At 41.6% G+C, this 19,924-nt stretch overlaps 1 protein-coding gene across 2 annotated transcripts in view; it reads left to right on the forward strand.

Moving 5' to 3' along the window:
• Positions 1 to 693: 693 nt before the first annotated feature.
• Positions 694 to 19,924, forward strand: part of IREB2 (iron responsive element binding protein 2) — a 43,176-nt gene continuing 23,945 nt past the window's right edge. Inside the window, exons 1-9 of one of the 2 annotated variants that reach the window (XM_072628613.1) lie at positions 694 to 814; positions 3,710 to 3,799; positions 8,794 to 8,959; positions 10,109 to 10,246; positions 11,180 to 11,401; positions 15,135 to 15,204; positions 15,507 to 15,690; positions 16,560 to 16,699; positions 18,953 to 19,124. In XM_072628613.1, coding sequence (XP_072484714.1) covers positions 793 to 814; positions 3,710 to 3,799; positions 8,794 to 8,959; positions 10,109 to 10,246; positions 11,180 to 11,401; positions 15,135 to 15,204; positions 15,507 to 15,690; positions 16,560 to 16,699; positions 18,953 to 19,124 — 1,204 coding nt within the window. In that variant the 5' untranslated portion in view covers positions 694 to 792. Of the gene's footprint in view, positions 815 to 1,035; positions 1,445 to 3,709; positions 3,800 to 8,793; positions 8,960 to 10,108; positions 10,247 to 11,179; positions 11,402 to 15,134; positions 15,205 to 15,506; positions 15,691 to 16,559; positions 16,700 to 18,952; positions 19,125 to 19,924 lie in introns of those variants that run through there. The other variant, XM_072628614.1, reaches the window with a different exon arrangement.

Below are 19,924 nucleotides of genomic sequence, written 5' to 3' on the forward strand. Positions count from 1 at the left end.
AGTGATGACCAGAACTGAACACAATACACCAGATGTGGTATTATGTCCTAGTCAGTGGACCGTCTTCCTCCTTATGGACGCTATACCTCTAATGAAGCCTAAAACGGAATTAGTATTTTTTTGTCTGTACTATTAAAATATGAACTTCCTCCACCCCCATACAACAGCAAAACAAAAACAAAAACACCCTAACTGAACTTCTGATTCAGTTACATAGTTTATCTAGGTGCTGCTGCTCAGGGATGACTGCAGATGGTCCTGGAGGCAGTGGTGCAGAGGTCCTGGGAACCTCCCTGAATCTTTCCACTTAATCTGGCTTTTCATGCCCAAATCTGCTCCCCTTGGCCTGGCCTGGCCCTCCATATCCGTCATCTCCGCTGGCCTCCTGCTGTTTCCCACCCTAGATCAGTCACCCCAGGCCGGTTAAGATCCTCCCTAAGGCCCTCCCGCCACGGCTCCGGACTGCTAGGGCACCCCCGGCTCCCTCCCACGGTCTCTGGGTTCCACCTCACCTCCAGGGGGGCGCCCAGATTCTATCTGGCCCGCTTGTCAATACAAACCTCACCCATGGCGAGGCTTCCTAAGAGTCAGCCCAAAGTGGCCAATCTTTAATACGCTTTGCTGCACTCTAGCGGAAAGAAGGCCTGGGCGGAAGTCACTCGGGCCTGCCCGGGGCGTCGGTACTGGGGGGGTCTCAATAATATGGCTTCCTGACCTCGACCGCGGCACAGCGTGGCCCTTCTAAGCCGAGGTCTTCGATAGGACGGGACAGTCGGGGGACTAAAGGCCTGCATGGGAAGATGCGATGGATCAAGTAAGGGAGGCTAAAGGTCTCAAGCAGCCCCGGGAGCCCCCAGCCAGGCTCCCTCTGCGGCTTCTCTGGGACTCAGTTTTCCCAGCTGTCAAAGGGGCACGGCAGCCGGAGCCCCGACCAGTCGGGAACAGTTTCGTGTAGAGGAAGCCCGGCCCCGCGCTCGTTTTTCCAGGAGCGGCCAGGGGCAGCACCACCAGCGGCCCCTGAAGGGATGACATCCCAACCGTCCTTCCGGGACACCGCCTCGGCGCCGCGGGGGCGGGGCTCTCCGCTACGGGTCGCTCCTGGAGCCATGCTTCCCCCCCAGGAGCGCATGCGTGCTTGGTCCCGGTCTCGCCCAACCCTCGCGAGATTACAGCCGTGGTGCCTCTCGCGAGCTTTCCCTTCCTCCTTCGCTGTCCCGTTCGCTTCTCTTTCTTTGTTCCCACGTCCAGAGGGTCTCGCGGGAGCCGGGCGCCGGGGGGAGCGCGAGGGGGCCGTGGCCGTGGCTGTGGCCGTGGCGGCAGCTCTCGCGGTGTTTGCGCGGCTCTCCCCCCCTTACCCTCCGGGATCACCCCTCCCCCCAGCTCCGCTTCCCTCCCCTCCCCGCAGGGAGAATATGGTCGCCGGCGATGGACGCCCCCAGTGCAGGTCAGTCCGCGCCGGCCCCGTCCCCGCGTCCTCCGGCCCGGCACGGGCCCCGCCTCGAGCCGCTCCCGGGCCCCGAGCTCGGGCCGCGCTCCCTACTGCGAGCCGGGCCGTGGCCGCCTCCGCCTCCGGACGCTGGGCCTCGCAGGCCGCGGGCCGCGCTGGGCCTGTCCGGCACGGCCCGAGGCCCCCTCGGGGAGCGGGGGAGGGCCTGCTGTCCCTTGCACTCTTCCGGGCCCTGCCCTCGGGCGGCGCATCGGTCCTCGCGCGGGTCTGGGCCGGTGGCGGCCCTCCGTCTGTGTGTCCGTCTGCCCTTCCTACGCTCCCCCACCCCCTCCCGAACCCCTGTGGCTCCTCTTGCCCCCGGCATATCCGAGAGTCAGGTTCCATGCATTTATGAAACTCCTAGTGTTTGTCCCGGCTCTGGGCAGGTGGAAGACAGTCCCCGGGCTCACCCTTCTTAGCTCCGTTATCTCGGGCCTTGGGCGTGGGCCGTGTGTCAGCTGTTAGAGGTGTTTGACAGATGGGGAAACTGAGGCAGGGACCAGCAGAACAGCCTGCTGAGTCACAGCCAGCGAGTATCCGAAGCCAAACTTGAGCCCCGACCTTCCCGACGTCCTGTGTTCTAGAGCCCTCCCGGTGTGGATTATTTCGGTGTCCGTGGGTCCTGGTCTCCCCTGAGCCTGTGGTGAGCCCCTCGAGGGCAGGGGCGGGCAGGCTGCCTCCTGTACCCCTGGCGCTGGTCACCTGTGCGCCGGCCACACCACGGCCGCAGGACCCCTACCCAGCTCTCTCCCTCAGCTTTAGAAAGCACTTGCTAATTCAGTCTGCATCAGCAAACGCTTATTAAGCTCCTACTGTGTGCTGGGCCGTGAGCTTAGAGTCTGAAAGGGGAGCTGTTCCTTCTCACCCCAGATTGCCATACCCACTTCTCCAGCATCTATTAGGCACTTGCTGTTTCCCAGTGGAGCATACAGACACAAAAGCCCTTTGTATCTCTCCTTTGCCCCCGTACACCCCCATGTACTTACACTTGTGAGTGCCCTCTCCATAAGGCTGCCTGTTTCTAAATTCTTGTATAGCCAGTGCCCCCAATGCAGTAGGCACTTAATATTTGTTGGCTCTGTGATTTCTGGGGGCCCTCCCCAATAAGTAGACTGCTCCGGCATAGCCTCCTCCGTAGTTAATGGGCTGCCCCAAGACCGACCACCATCTTCCTGGCCACCCCCATTTCTCTAGGTCTTTATTCGCGACTCGGCTTCCCTTATCATAAGAGCCCTTCTGAGGTAGGACATGTGGGTTTTATTATCAGCTTCCTGGTTCAGTTTAGAAAACAGACCTGGACAGGGCAAGTGACTTGTACCTGGTGTTTAGAGTCAGAGACTTCTGGCCCTGCTGGACCTGCAGGCTTCCTTGGGTTTGCTTTCCGTTATGATTATTGTTGTCACTGTTATTTTGCCAGTGATTGAGGGCACAACTATGCAGGGTTGCTGCCTGCCCTGAAGGAGGAGTCTGTGCAGAAGACCCAGGTTCTCTCCTCCAGGAGAGGACCCCAGAGGCAGCTACCTTGGCTTTGGAGTCAGAAAACCTGAATTCAAGTCCTGGTTTTAGGCACTTGTTGGATGTCTGCTTGAGGCCTTGGGCAAGTGATTGAACATTTCAGAATTTCAGCCTTCTCATCTGCTCACTGGGGATGATAATATACTACTAACCTCACAAGATTGTGAACATCCAAAGATGAAGGATATAGAGCATTATGTCAGAGTGGGCTCTTCCTCCACAAAGTCCCAAGAATGTTGTACTAACAAGGAGACTAAGCAGCTCCTGATCCTTAAAAAGCTGGAGATTCGTCCAGGATGGATGATCCACCTTCTCCTGGTACTGGGCAGTTTGCTTTGCCCTCAGCACAAGACAGAGTCTCTTCAAAAGTTTAGATTAATGAAGCTCATTCCATCATTAGAACTCCTGCTGAGGTCATTGCCATTTTTTCTAGACTGTCTGTGTGAAGTTTCCCAAACCTGTTAAGTCTCCTGAACCTGTCGTTGTTCATGTCCAATAAGTCTTTATTAAAATTCGCTAAAATAAAGATCAGATCTCTTATCTTGTCTCAGCTATTGCCTCTGAAAAAAGGCAGTGTTTTATTTTAAGGAACTCAGTCTTTTCAGAAACGTCGATGCTGACTTCAGAATGTTACCATGTTTATGGATTGGAAATATCTTCACTGTTAATAAGAGGAAGTATATAACTTCTTTTACATTTTCCCCCCAGGAAGCGCCTTTGAGGACCTTATTGAAGCCCTAAATGAGAGTTCAGATAGCAAGTTCTTCAATCTTCCTAAACTTGGAGGCACCAAGTATGGTAATGTTACTGTTTGATTTTTAGGGTTTGATTATTTAATAACCTCAGTGTTCAGGATGAGGAAATTGTACACCTTATATGTACCATTATGGTTATAATAATGCACAGTATCTTGCTTAATGTGTAATTTCTTGATTGCTTTCCAGAAAGAGTAAATCTTTTGATTTAAAAATTCAAGTTAAGCTAAAAACACATCTGTTTCTACTAAAAGAGATAACGACCTCTTTTTTTTAAAGTTTGAGTGGGCTCATAAATGATGTTCTATTAAATGAATATTTTCCTCTTCCAAAGTTGGAAGTTTTCAGTGACAAGTATTTGACATGTTGTCCTTTAATACTCTCTATATGAACATGACACTGCTGACAATCCCTCCATTTCTCCATATTCTTTAAAGCCCAGCTGAGAGACCCCCTCCTCCATGAAAGCTTTCCAGCCCCTTCCCCCATCTCACTTTGCACACCTCTTCTGCACGTAGTATATTTGGTGTTATCTCTCCCTATAAGAAGAGAGCAGGCCAGGCATTGTTTTACAATATTTGTATAATTTTTCCAACACCTAGCACAATCCTTTGTGCACAGTAGATAATAAATACATGGTTTTAGTTGAATACATGAACTCTTTTTCCACAGTGGGTAATAGTTTTGGAATAATCTCACCATTCCTTTCCTTAATCCTCCTAGTCACTAGTGAATTGCATTTGCAAAGCACCTGGCAGGGGTTAAACGTGTTATCTATGGCCACAAAACTTATTGAAGTTAATTAGGTCACAGGAGACCAGGGCAGTTTACTAGGCAAGGGACAGAAGATCCATGTAAGGAGAGGATTTCCATGTCTGGGTTTGTGTGGAACCAGAGGAGATAAATAGAATGGTGCTGGCCTGATTTCTGGCCCATTGGCAGGTGGCCACAGAGGGATGCCCCTCCCCTTTTTTCTTTGTGAATAACTAAATTAACAGAATGATTTCTGTGGTTTGTCTGGAAGTTATATGGGATTTAAATTCCCCTGACTCTGACTTATTCAGGATTGCTGCATCATCCTGATATAGTGAGAGAATTTAAGTATTCTGAGGCACCCTACAAGATCTCCCATTTAGAGAGAGCAGTGTAGAAAGGGCTCAGAATTCAGGGGTCTCAGACGAAGCTGTCCTTTCTGGGCCTCGGTTTCCTCAGCTGTAAATGGAGGAAGTTGGACGAAATGATTTCAGAGGTTCCTCTCAGCTCTGCATCTGTGATTGATGAGTAGTGTTGTCATGTTAACATGACTCATCTTCATTTAGAAAATGTCACACCAAACAAAGAATGTCACATCTTGCATTCTTAGTTGTGATTAATGTATCAGGTTAATATTCTTGATGAGTGCTTTACATTTGTAAAAGCATGCTAACAAATTTAAAACTAAAAGTCTATGGCAGTCACATTGCATCTGAATTTCATATTTTTTTTTCCTGGTTTATTGCTCTTATCTGTTTTCTAAATTAATCTTGGTTTGTTGTAAACAATTTATGTCAGAAAGTGGGAGAACATGTGCATTTTTCTTTCAGAATATTTCTAATCTACTGGAAGCACAAAATATCTTTGATTACCCTGTATACTACTGACTAAACTCAGTGTGAAAGCTTTTTTTTTTTAAAAAATCAAAATTGTTTAGTCTAACAGGTATTTTAAAACATATATAATATATATGTATGTATATATAAAATTAAATGTGTATAACTTGAGTCATTTGATTTTTCTCTGTGTAAAAAGGTTCACTGTCTTTTGTGGTTATGTAAAAATGAGCCCATTTTACACATTGCTGAGAATTATTAAATGTTATCAAAAACCAACTGACTTGGCAACATACTTTGAAAAAAGGCTATTAATAATGCAGAAACATTTTCTGCATATAAAAAATTAAGATATAACAAAATAATTAGCTATTGCGAAAATCTAAAGCAGTAGCCCAAAAGCTTTTGAATGGTAACAAATGGTTTTGAATGTGTATTGGATTTATTTGACTCTGTGGATGTGCTGCTTGTCTGCCAATGGACAATTATCCAGACCCAAATAGATTTAATCTCAATATAAGTCAGTTAAAGCTAAGTTGAGATTAACTAAATTCACCAGTCAGTAAATGTGTTCAGCCCCTGTAAAAGGCACTAAGGCATGCAAAGAAATGTGGGACCCTCTCCTAAAGAGTTGATAGTTTAGTTTACCTGCCCCAGAACCACAGAAAATAAAGAGAAGAGAAACTATCTCTGTCACAAAATGTTGCATTTTGTCATTGTGCTTAGTGCTTGTTTTTTCTTAATTACAAGGGAATTTGGTGTGGCATGGGATGGGTGAGTCTGTATCCAGAAATGAATGGTGTAAGAACAAGGCATCAGCAAAACTTGTGAAACGTGAATATGATAAATACATTTTTATAAATATAATAAAGTACAGAATTTTAGCTTTCTAATCAGAAATGCAGTTTCTAACCAGAATATATGGTACATAAAACTGTGAGAAGAGTAGGTAGAAGCCTTTGTGGAGGAGAAAGTTTCCAAGTACAAAGCTAAGCTGTGGGGAAGACTTACTCAGATGGAAAGAGGGAATATATTTTATTAGACCTAGCTACGTAGTAGCATGAACAAAAGGAGAGAGATAGGAATGAGAGTGACAACGTTTGACTTAGAGATTAGATAACTGTGAGGAGAGAAGAGAATGACCAGAGGAGCCTGGATTGGATGGGGTAGAGGGCCTTGGGAGAAAGGGGGAACTAAGGGCAGATAGGGAGATTGGAGATATGTGAAATGAGGAGAGCATCCCTTAGCACCGTAGGCCTTACATACTGATTGTAGTAAAAAAACTATCACATAAAGGTGAATCATTGCTCTTATCTGTTTTCTAAATTAGGAAATCCATATAAAGTTAAATTGAGGGATGCTGTACACCACTGACTTAGAAAACCATAAGTTAACATTATCTATGTTGTATGTTTATTTTATTATAACATTTCCCATTGCATTTTAATTTAGTTTAAACTTGGGAATCTTGCAGCTGAGAGTTTGGCACCTCAGTTGTATGCTGTTTTGGAACCCCTTTTCAGATGAGGGTACACATCAGAACTGGTGAACTGACTGACTTGCCTAAGATCACACATTAGCTCTCATTGGGCAGAGCTGTAGCCCAGACTTAGGCCTTCTATTCCATATTCTTTCACCCAGATTCATGGTGATATGTATAATGTTGTCTGTATCATGGCTTGCAATGTTATATGGAAAAGGAGTGTGAGAGACTGTGGTGTAGTGAAGTGAGCTGGCCTTAAAAGCGGTCAGTACTTACCTTCCAACACTTAGAAGCTGTAAGTAGTTACTTTGCAGCCATGAGCCACTCACTTAAGTTCTTTGAGCCAGCTTTCATATAAAACGGGATAATATTACGTAGAACATCTACTGCCCAGTGACCATGTATTGAAATTCCTCATAGATAGCAATTATTCTTGTGGAGGTGACCAAACACCTGGGGTTTTGCTTCCTTTGCTTAGCCTTGACAATCCTTGCCTATCGCTTTTACCTTTTGGGGGCTTCAGGCCTGAAGGGAAAGAGAAATGAAGGGCAGCCTAGGAGGAGAATTAAATCATGATTGAGTTCTAGATTGCCATGCTTGCCTGGAAATCAAATCTATGTTAAAGATTTGCTTGTGAAAGCCTCAGCATCTCTCTGTAGTCTGACCTTGGGTATCTCTGATCACTCTTGAGTCTGACTTGGCAGTCAACTGGGAGCTGGAGCCAGATATTAAGGGTGGAATGAGGAAGGGAGAGAATTTGGGAAAGGGGTGAAAGAATATCTCTGAGGATGATGGAAGACAGAAAACGGAAGGAGGAAACTCAGAAGAAAAGATAGAAAGGAGATGAAGAAAAAAATGTTTAAAGGAAGTCTATTGACAATATTCATTGCTGTCTGGCCTCTAGCATTCACTGTATTAAGAAATGAAAGAAGATTGCAGCCGTAGTCCGTTTAATTTTAGTGTTTTGGTGTGTAAATTCCTTCCTTAGCATATTGTGATTAGATAAGGTTCCTTTCCAATGAAAATATTTCAACTGGAAGTAATATATTCTCTGAGATTATATGTTTCAAAAACCTGAAGAGAAAGAGCTGTGTTATTTTACCATTATATGTATGCCCTTCTGTGTTTTTCTCATAATTAACTAAATAAAATAATTTATTCTTCCTCTTTTACCTCCCCTGTCCCCAAAATGCATACTTCTGGGGTTTTCCTTCCTATAGTACTAAGTCTTTGGCTTCCTTTAGGGTTTCCTTAAAATCCTAATTAAAACTTGTAAACAGATTGAGATTTATGAGAAATAGCAAAATCTACTATAAAAAATCAGATTTGAGCTAATCTTCGAAAATAAAGAAACTTCTTATAGTAGTATTTCTTATATTGCTAATGACTAAAGTATTCCACTTAAATGATTTTTCTTGATAATTGAAACTTACCCCATTGAACATCAAAACTTTTTAAACTTGATCAATTTTGAGATACAAATCTTTTTTAAAAATAGTGTGCACAGTTCCTTGATTTCTTAAACACAAAGTGCTGAATGCAATTTAACCTTAAAAAAACTTTTTTTTCCCCTGTGTTTTGGTCTTTACTTTCATTTTCATGTTGTTTCATTAGGCTGCCTTTATTAGCTCTAGCTTCAACCCTTTTTGATTTGCTACTTTTAATGTGTTGTGGGCTGAGAAACTAGATAACCAAGCTTGTTAAGAAGTGTCAGTTAAATTTAGTTAATGAGGCTGAGAGAGGATAGCTTAAGAAACAAGGAATGTTAGCTTTAGAGCCCCAGCTTTGTGGCAGCTGAATTTGGGTGGCTTTGTTCAGGAGGCCACAAAGATCTTCCTTTTAGTAAGAAAATCACCCTGTGGGTGGTGATATTCTCCAGGGTTTCCTACATGACTTTTTATTTTTTTAAGATATAGTTAAGACTAATCTCTTCTTAGCTAATTGAATGATTTTCTCTCACCCCAGATGCTCTGCCTTACTCCATACGGGTACTGCTGGAAGCTGCCATTCGAAATTGTGATGGCTTCCTAGTTAAAAAAGAAGATGTTATGAATATTTTAGATTGGAAGAATAAACAGAACAATGTTGAAGTGCCCTTTCTCCCTGCCCGGGTCCTCCTTCAAGATTTTACGTAAGTGATGTATACTCTTTACTAATATATATATACACATATATATATACATATACATATATATATATACACACATATATATACATATATGTGTGTATATATATATATATATATATATATATAATGAAAATATATTTTATTTAAGATCACTGGTGGACATTTTTTCCTTTATCTTGGCCTATAAACAATAAGGTTGCATTTTCTGAACTAAAATATTCCATTAAAATAAGACTTCTATTTCACTTCTTGCATTATGGTATGAACACTCTACCAATGTTGAGAATGGAAATATGAAAGCTTTGTAAATTCATTGACAGTGTCAGGGTGCTGAGGTAACACATAGGACTTTAAACAGATTTTGGCTTAACGGTTCCATGTAACAGTTTCCTCTTCTGAGACAAGGGAAATCACTTGGTGGCACATATTTTTCTCTTACAGTGTACAAGTTAGAGATTCCTGAGTGGGGAGACCTAAAGTCACACACACACATGCACGCATACACATGCACGCACGCGTGCGCGCGTGCCCCAGAAGATGCCTTCTGTTTTGTAGAATCAGTAGTGTTCTCCTATATAACTTCTAAGTGAATAGGATGTTTGGGGCTTCTTGGGAGTTCTGAGATAATTTTGAGCCTTGGAATGAGAAATGTCATGTCACAGTCATTGACTGGATAGCTGTGGAGGCTGTCAGATCACTGAGGTGCTGGGAGATGGAGAGGAACGGGATGGGGTGTGGGGTCAGTGCTGGCCTTTGGTGTGTGGGAGATGTGAGAAACTACAGTTTAAGGAATAGGATCCTAACTGGAAGGGATGTCCATTCTCACCTCCTGTTAGACAATGAGATAGATGACAAGTAATTCAAATCCAGGTCCTCTTTATTCAAAATCCAGTGCACTTGACTCTATGCCATGGAGCCAAGCAGAATATCTCTTTGGATAACTAGTGAGTCTTTGGTTCAAAATGAATGCTGAATAAAGAGGTATTTTAAAGCTGAAGATAGAAGAACAGATACATTTTGAAGATTTGTGGTGTGCGTAATAGGATATTTTGCTTGATAATTTGTACTGGGCCTTAGTGTTTTGTTTTCATCTTGAGTATTTTGATCGTTTTAACTATAGTTGAAGAATTGATCGTTCTTTTTTTTTTTTAGTGGGATACCAGCAATGGTGGATTTTGCTGCTATGAGAGAAGCAGTGAAAAGTCTTGGGGGAGATCCTCAGAATGTCCATCCTGCCTGCCCTACAGACCTCACTGTTGACCACTCTTTGCAAATTGACTTCAGTAAATGGTATATCACTAAAACTGTGTTCATTAAAGCAGCCTTGCAAATAACTGGTAACCCACTCTCTGAGAGATAAACTGTTCATATTACATAGTCATAAATATTGCTTTCTTTCAGTTATGCGTTTTGTTTTGTTTTTTTAAAGAAAAGGGGTAGTAAAAATTTGTAGGCTAGCGAATTTTTTGTTCTGGTCAAGGTTTCTTTAGTGTTTATCCCGTATTTCTAGTATGAATGGTGCTATTGACTTTTAGGTATGAACATGTAGCTTTTCTGAAGTTTTTAGAGAAACTACCTCTTTGTCATTTGTCACTTCCATTTTTTCTTCTAAAGTCCTTGTTGTGGGTCATGTCCCTGTGGATGAAAGTGATAGATGAAATATTGCACTTCTTCAGTTTACCTCTGTTTCCCTTCCGCTGATGTTGCCGCTTTTTCCGTTGAGAGGCCTCTCTCTGGTGATGCTCATGTTTAGGCAGCTGTTTTACATGCAGCTTCCCATCCCTTGGACAGGTAGTGGAATGAATTTTAAATCAAGGGTTCATGTAACCTATGAGAGAGATTGTTATCCTACACACTAGATTAAAGCTGTGGCTAAGGAATAAGAAAAAGGCCCGTTCCAGAATTTTAAAAATACTTTGTTATTTAAATGTAATAGAATGTAACATGAAAACCTTGATTTTGTTTGGTTGCTTATATAAAAATCTAATTCTGTCTTCTGAATTAAATTAATTCCTGTTTGTTTTCTGTAGTCTGGACTTTGCTTTCTTGCTTTATGTTGGTTGGTTTTTATTTGTAAAATCTTTATTTCCTTTCAGAAAAGCTAATGAGCCCATTTTGAAGTCTTTTCTTAAACTTCATAATTGTTATTTTGGCAAGCTAAATTTATTCTGTTTTTATAACTATCTTGCCTTATGAACTTCTTTTTCTCCTTTGGAATAATAGTGCAATACAGAATGCTCCAAATCCGGGAGGTGGTGACCTGCAGAAAACAACAGGCAAACTTTCTCCACTTAAAGTCCAGCCTCGAAAAGTCTCCTGTAGAGGCCAGACTGTCTGCCGAGGGCCATGTGATACTGGAGAACTGGGCCGCAACTCAGGAAAATTTTCTGCGCAGATTGAGAACACACCTATCCTGTGTCCTTTTCATTTACAACCAGTGCCTGAGTATGAACCTGTTCTTGTTATCATTTCCTAATGCTAGGTTATTTTTTTTCCCTAGTGAAAATTACATTTTTTTTCAAAGCAAAGTACAATTAATATTAAAGGCTGTAGTAGTGGTTGTATTAAATGTTTTTGCATGTTTGAAATGACCTTCCAACATTATTTTTATTTTTCTTGGTGATGACAGTTTGAAGAGTGAGGGAAACATTGTTATTAAAGCCATCAGATTTGTTATCAAAGCCATACGATGTTGAGAACTGCCCAAAAGTACCAGGGAAACCCAATTCTGTTGATTTTTACTAATGAGGCAAACTGATTCACACCTTCTTCCCCCTTCACCTTCAAGGAGAGGTAGTTGAAGATTTTGTATGAAAATTTTAGTAAAAAATTAACTTCACCTAAACAATGTGGTACAGAAGTATACTCCAACTAGTCTTGGAGGGACACCATTAAGTGAAGTTAGGGGACTCCAGAATGTTTGCCAAGCAGCATTGTCAAATTGTACTAGAGGTCCAGGCAGCTAGGAAATGGCTGAGAAACCTACCTGTGTCATTATGGCCTAGTTCCTGGTTTGGACTCCATATTCAAAGCCACCAAGCATTCAGTTCTTTGCTTTTCCAGTTTTCAAGCAAGCCATAGTAATGAATTTGGGCTGTCACCTGCCAGAGTGTTGGCGAGCAAGAGAATCCATTTAGACGTGTGGTACTGTGGTGGGAAGGACACTAGCTGGGTGGCCTTGGGCACTTTACTTACCCTCTCAGAGACAGAGCTCCCACATTTTTACAGTGAGAGTAATTCCAAGGTCCCCATCAGCTCCATAATTTTGTAATAACAGTTTCTAAATGTTCACTGAAATGGCTTATGGCTATCTGGACAGGAAGTGATCATGAGCTCAACTTGGAAAATGATTTTGTGTAAACTCAGTTTATGAATTTGATTAACTACAAGAAATGTTATTTACTACAGAAAATAGATTTCCTCTTTTGTGGACAGTCACTGGGAGCTTTTGAAGGTTGGTGGGGCTCCAGTAGGCTACTTTAGTTGTGGAAGTGTGGCTCCATCCATTAACATTGACAGAGTCCTTGGAAAACATTTTCCTCAGAACTGTTGTGTTAGGCTTGGCATGATAGGTGAGAAAACTAAACGTCCGCCAAGTTATCTTCTAGTCCAGGGCCCTCTAGTGCCGGGCATGGGATTAGAAGCGGACTTCAAGGCTTGGACTCTTTCCTCTAAATCCTCCTCTTAGTCTTCCAGAAGACATTTGATTACAAGTATTTTAGTTTATGTTTTGATAGAAAATAATTTTTAGGGAACTAAAAATTGCATCAATTTCTCCCCTAAATCCTTCCAAGTAGAGTGCTTGTTTTGATTAGTAGGAGTGTTAGAAGCAATGTTAGCACTATATTCCTTTGGAGGTAGTCTTACTCCACATTTTCTTCAAGTTTGTCATTTTTCAAAGCAAGTCTTGGGCATGGATCTTCTGAAGTTGCCCTAAATAATTTTTTAAGACAAAAATTATTATAGTAAACATAATGAAAATAAAGTACTGTTCCTTTTAGTAATAGAGATGGCTGATATCTTACTTAGAGTCTGAATTTCTTTCCTTTGAAGATTTTTTAAAATTTGAAGATAAAACACTTCAAAACAATTCCAAGAGGATTCAGTCAACCTGTGTGGTTTCCTGTATCCCTGATCCTCAGCATCTTGATTTATTCATCATTGAACTCCAAAATTTCTACCTAGTTTATAAATGACAATCTATAGAGCCCCTCACCTACTCTTTCCCAGAATTCCATATAATCTGTAGATCTTTTAACAACACTCTGATTTGGTAGCCATTCATGTCCTGTCCAGTCTTCTTGACTAATTAGATGACTGTCAACTTGGGAGTTTAGCATGTCTTCCTACTAGACAGAAGCTAATCTAAAAGAGAAGATGATACAAGAATGCATTGATTGTTTTTTCTCTTCAAGCTGGCAGAATGTGGAATCCTTTTGAAATAGTGAGAAGAGAGTTGCTTGCTATTTTTTTAGTATTAGTATTTCTTTTTGACTTGATTTTTAAATAGTAGAACTAAAAAAGGGTTCCCTTTTACCCCACTGCTTCATGAAAGCAGAGGTGGTATCTTATGTATTCAGGATCAACCACAACAACTGAGGCGAACATTTTATTAATTTCACTTTGAAATAAAAATTTTCACTCTGTCTCTATTTTCTTTGCCTTGTAGATAAAGAAAAAAATGTCATTTCAACTGATATAGCTTGTTCCTTCAAGATATACATAAATTCCAGCCCTTCTTATGTTAATTTGTATAATAGAGATGTTTGCTAGAAGTCAGTAATAGCCAGACACAATCAGACAAAAGGTAAGGGAGTGATAGCATGAATTCAGCATTTGGAGTTACTTCGGCCTACTTTAAAGAATGAAGAATTAATTCACACGTTTATTACAGTGTGAGACACCATAAATTTGAGTGTCTAGGAAGATTGTCTATTCCCCAGTCTCTGCAATAGTCTTAGAGAAACTGTTCCCTGAAGGGTACTGAAAACTTTATGGGTTCAAGTGATTTGCTGGTTATAGTATTGTTCAGAGAACCCAGATTGGGAAAAGGCTGTTTAGAATTGATGTTGCTTAGGGATGGTTATTACACCAATCTTAATTGTGTAGTTTATCATTCAGGATCTAGTCACGAGGTAATTGTCAACTGGCTGTTGAAAATAGATTTTCTTCCTAATTTCACCTTGATTGAAGTAAGTAACTTCAAACAATAACCTTATGATAATTTCTTTTGGGGAAGAAAATGATTTCTAATGATTTCTTTTTCCTTAAGACTTGAGTACTTAGCACTTTTATATAATACGCTATCTTTAGACCATTTCAAATATAGGCATTTCCCACCTGAAGTCATTAGATCAGTTTGGTGAAAATATGATGATGAAAACATTAGTTGGAGGGGCAGGAGAACTAAAGCTTCAGGGGTTCACACATGACCTATGTGTCTGGGGCTGAATGTTGTTCCAGCTAAGTTTCATGATGATAGGGCAGGGTTTGATTGTAAGATGTTGGTTGGTGTAATGTAAAATGGCAGGATGTGAAGTATACTTGTAAGTTTCTGTGACGTAAGGGTTGACAGAGGAGTAGCAGAAGAAACCTACCATGTCTTCACTCCTGGTCAAGTCGTTGGAAATTTATGTTGGTTTCTGAACTCCCTTCCAGTTGTCTTATCTTCTTCATCTATGCTTCTTAGGGCAGGGCTTAGCTGGTCATGTCACGATTTATATTTGTTTCTCTTCCCAAGGCCTCACACAGTAGTGACACATAATAGATGTTAAACCAATTTTGTTTATTGTTTGGTTGATTTCTTGGTTGATTTCCTTTTAAAGCAAGGCCCAAGGTTTTTATCTTGGTTTCATTTAAACCATAAAACAAATGAAGGCAGATTTCCCCAGATTTCTTCTAGTGTTGGTTATGTTTTGAGAGTCTAGCAGGAATGTGAACAAAAAACAATAAAAGCTAATATTTATGTAGGTTTGTCAAAGGATTTAACATTTGCTAACTCATTTGATATTATAAGGCAACAAAATTCTCATCTTCTGGCTTAATAAATTCATTTGATTCTGAGAAGTCGAGGAAATCCTAAGGATTTATGGGGTGGAGGAGGAAGGGTGGGTATAAAAATGACAGTTTGTTTTGTGTAACAATAAATAAGTTTAATATTAGCTATTGTTTCCTCTAGGCCTGAAACAGTGTTAAAAAACCAAGAGGTAGAATTTGGCAGAAATCGAGAGAGGCTCCAGTTTTTCAAGGTATATAAATCATCACAGGAATTAAAATACTTGCATAGAGATTTGTAAAATAGCAAAAAATTTCATACATAAGGAATATATTGAGCATTTTCTTTTCTCAGTGACACGTTTGAAGTTATTTTCTTCTTTAAAGTTTAATTTGTAAAGTTAACATTTTCATATTTTGTTGTCTTGTAGAGACCTTAAATTGAGCATTATTTTCAACATTTTAAAAGCTTATTTATGCATAATTATGAAAGAATCACAAATTGCTACATGCATGAACTAACATTTCCATTTTTTTTTATTTGTAAACAATATAGTGGAGTTCAAAAGTTTTTAAGAATGTGACTCTAATTCCCCCTGGAACTGGAATGGCCCATCAAGTAAATTTGGAGTATTTGTCAAGAGTGGTGTTTGAAGGAAAGAATTTATTCTTCCCAGACAGTGTGGTTGGAACAGATTCTCATATAACGATGGTGAATGGCTTGGGCATCCTGGGGTGGGGTAAGTAATGGCAGGGCCTGTTTGTTGCTGGCCCTAGGTGCTACTAGCCTGGGTGCTACTGTTACTTCTTGTTTAAGTCATTTCTTAAGTGAAAATTGATTCTCTCACTTAATCTATAAGTGGTTGATTTTTATCAGGTGAGAGTCCAGCATCTTGAAGGAGCATCATCACTGTGTCTCTTCTTTTCCATCTGCCTATGAACCAGAAAAATTTGTCATTTTAGTTCATATTGCTTTTTAAAGCTATATAGTCTTTGCAGTTACTAATGAGTCAGAGGTGCAGCACAAAGTCCACAAGTCACAGGTGATTTGTCACTGATATTATTAAATGTTAATGAAGCTTTACCACACAAAGACCTGTATGGTAACAGTGCAGACAGTCTTGGTTTTCTCTTAGTTGGACCCTGGGAAACTCACTCAGGGAATGTGCCTTGAGTGTGAGTTTAGAGGAGAAGCCCAAGTGTCACCTGTAGGGAGGGATAGCTTCAGCTTGGTTGAGCCCTCTCATTCTTGCACAACTCTCCTGGCCATCTGCTCCTTACCCTGACCAAGAGAATTGACTGTCACAAAAAAAAAACAAAAAAAAGTCTAGGTCAAGGATAGAGAAAAACATAAGTATCTGTTTTGGTGGGTGAACTCAAAATGTCATGATGGTAAGTGATCCCATAATCCCTGCCACAGGAGTCAGAAGATGAGTAGTCTTAGCAGACTGACTTTCAGGTATAGACAGCTTCAGGACATTCGCACGCCTTGTCCAGTGCCTCTTACAAAGAGCACTGTTGTAACATCTCTTTAAGACAGTTTATGTGAGGAGATATCATTATTTCTGAATACAGTGGGCTGATAAATGTGTTTTAATTTGTTCTTTAGGAGTTGGTGGTATTGAGACAGAAGCAGTCATGCTTGGTCTCCCAGTCTCTCTTACTTTGCCAGAGGTGGTCGGATGTGAATTGATTGGCTCATCAAGTTCTTTGGCGACATCCATAGATGTGGTTCTTAGTATCACAAAGGTAAGTTAAAGTACCATTTCAATAGATGACTCTGCTAACTTTATTTTTAGGAGAATTTTATTGGTCACCTTCTCCAAAGCCCTGCTCTGCCTTGTCCTGGCAAGGTAACTTGGTTCTTGAAGGATGAGCCAGTGCAGTGTAAACTGACCTGTCTTGCTGACCTGGACAGGCCTGAGTTGGGATTGAGAAACAACTTTGTTACTGGGATAGTCACAAAGAACTTTTCAGCCAAAACAATTCTGGGAGCCCATCTACTAAGTCCGAACAGGAGTCGTTTTGTGACCCTCAGTGGAGGGAGTACTCACTCTGCCCAAATCAAAGGTCTTTAAACTGCTGAAATGGCAGTATTTGTCAGCTCAGGGTGACAAGTAAAAATTATTAGCTTACTCTTAACATTTCATTGGCTATAAATGCCTTTATAGAGAAAAGGCTTAACTCAATCTCTCATGCTAATTTAATAATTGGCCCTTTAATTGTATTTTATCAGAAGCATCAGGGAATAGTGGGTAGATTCTTTGTTATGCATTGGCTGTGTGACCCCAAGGGTCACACTTCTCAGGCCCTAGGTATCTCTCTGTGACCTAGGTGCAGAGCCAGTGCCAATCTGTCTTGGCCAAGGGATCTTCCTTTTACCAGGAACTTGGCAGTAGAAGGACTGCCCATCCTTTTCTTCTCAGTCATTTCAGTCATTTCATTAGCTCAGAGGCTTTGGAACTTGTCTTATTCAGTCATCTCATTTTACACACAAGAAAGCTTGTGACTACTCCAAGGTCCTACAAGGAACCAGGAGGGTAGTGACATCCAGTGTTTAACCACTAACACCAGGCTGCTTTTCTCAGAAATCTGCTAGCCTCAGACACTGTTCTTTTTTTTGGGGGGGGGGGGGGGTGCCCTCTCTGCATAAATTCAAGATTGATAAATGAATACGAGATAGTTGTTTTCTTCTAGCTTCAGTTTTCTGAATGTTTTCATTATCTTTTTAACTGGAACTTTAAAATTTTTGATCCTAAAAGTACAGTGATGGCAGACTGTCAGTTAACCAATTCTACTCTGTTAGTTGAGTCTGGGGCATCCCACAGGGGAACAGAAAAGGGTAATTTCTCACCATCACTATTACCTGGTTCCCTGATTAGGAGATAGGTTGACAGGGTAGAGAAATGATCGATAAAGTACCAGGTCTCAAAAGATAGTAGAGGTTAAATTCGGGCTCGTGAGGGCATTTCTAGTAGAAAAGGAAGAATCCATTATCGGGCTTTAGAGAGGGATACCAACCCTCACTCCCCCTTGTTGAGCCCTAAAAGTAAGTGTTTCTTTTTTAGGGCCATTTGGTATAGCATTATTTTAACTTGGTTTTGATGATCAAATCTACTGGTTGGTTTATATCTTTCTTTTATTGTTTCTTCCCAAGTCATTGGACTTTCAGCATTAATTATCTTTTGTTTTTCAAGAAGGCCCTTTGTTAAAAACATACTACTCAGCATATTTCTTTGTCTTCCTCTTTTAACCACCTGGAAAGTGTATCACAAATATTTGGTTTCCTAAAGTCGCTTCCAGGTTCCAAGTCCCCTCTTCTATAAAAGGAGAAGGCAGGAGTAGATGATGTGATCATCATGGCTCCCTCTGACTCTTAAACTTTCTGTTTGTTTTCTGTAACAGAAAGACATTGGAGAGAAGTTTATATGGTAACTCTGTGCGGGGCAGACCTCTTGTCTTCTCTAAGCCTCAGGTTTTCCCAGTCTTTGAGTGGGGATGGGATAGCTCAGACCATCTGCCTCAGAACTAGTTAGAAAAGATCTTAGAAAACTTTAAAGCCTGTGAAGTATAAGGAATTCCTCCTGTAGCTCCCTTCTTTGCCTTTGATGATCATATGTTTAGTGATCTGAGCTTTTCCTTTGGCTCCCCTGGAAGCAAATTCCCTGGTTGGTTGGGGATCAAGTCCTGGTTTTCCAGGAGACAAAGTCAGGACTTCCTGTTAAACTGAATTACGTTATTGGGCTGAGGGCCAGACTAAATACTCTCCTTGTGCTTGATTGACTTCTACAACACGGAAAGTAGATTTGAATTGCTGCTCATTATAAAGACTTTTTGTGCTAATGGCCTTGTGACTGATAGCTGAAATGCTCTTTGTAGATTTTTGGTGACCCACGTCAGGACCTTGTCTCCTGTGCGTCTGAAGAACTTGCTCTATTTGTGTTGATTGGTTGTGGGTCTGGCCGTGGGGAATAACTGTTCTGTGTGCATTCCTCCGTGCAGCACCTCAGACAAGCAGGAGTGGCTGGAAAGTTTGTTGAGTTCTTTGGGAGTGGCGTTGCTCAGCTCTCTGTGACTGACCGAACCACAATAGCAAACATGTGTCCTGAATATGGTGCTATTCTGAGCTTTTTCCCTGTTGATAATGTGACACTAAAGCACTTAGAACATACAGGTAAGAGGACCTTGAGATCCACAGACCATGATGCCTGATGGGTTTTATAAGACTTGGTCAGACATGCTACTGGGGAGGAGGGGTGTCTTCCGGTGTGGGGACCTCAAGCCTAGAGACACCTTCCATACATTTCCAGAAACTTGTGAAGGTTGTCCCTCCACACTGCCCTCATCCTTCCATCCTTCCAGGGTTGGCTCTAGGTCGAGAACTTTAAGGAAGCCAAATCTCAAACAGCAGGCTCTTCTTCACCACTCCTCAGTAGGAGTAAGAGTCTACCAGACTGAAGGGTTTCAAAGGTGCTGAAGTGATCTCATACCTCATATTCTTGGGCTGAGAGAAGTGAGGCAGGAATCAGGACACATCTACTCTAAGAGGTCCTCTGTGTTCCTCCCTGCTGCACAGCTCTTTGTTTTTGGGCCCCCTGTCTGGCAAGGCTGTGTCTTGTCAGAGTCCATGTGGTTCATTCGTAGGCCTCACTGGTGGGATTTTAGAGAAGAGACCTTTGAAGGGCATAGCGTTTGACCCCTGATTTTACGATGAATGACCAGACAGATGCAGAGAAGAGTCACTGACAGTCACACAGCCAGGATTTACAGTCAGGCCTTTGGCCTAAAAACTCAGAGCTCTTTCCACTAAACCACGCCTCTCCCCTTGTTAAACACATGAATTAAGTGCCTGCTGTAGCCAAGCCATTGTACTGGGAAGAGAGAAATGAAAAATGACAATCCCTTCCTTCTAGGATGTTACAGTATAACAAGATGAATATGAGATACACAGGTAAGTTAGGTTCATCCCAGACC

This window comes from Notamacropus eugenii, chromosome 1 (genome assembly GCF_028372415.1).
Source record: "Notamacropus eugenii isolate mMacEug1 chromosome 1, mMacEug1.pri_v2, whole genome shotgun sequence".
Taxonomy (NCBI): Eukaryota; Metazoa; Chordata; class Mammalia; order Diprotodontia; family Macropodidae; genus Notamacropus; species Notamacropus eugenii.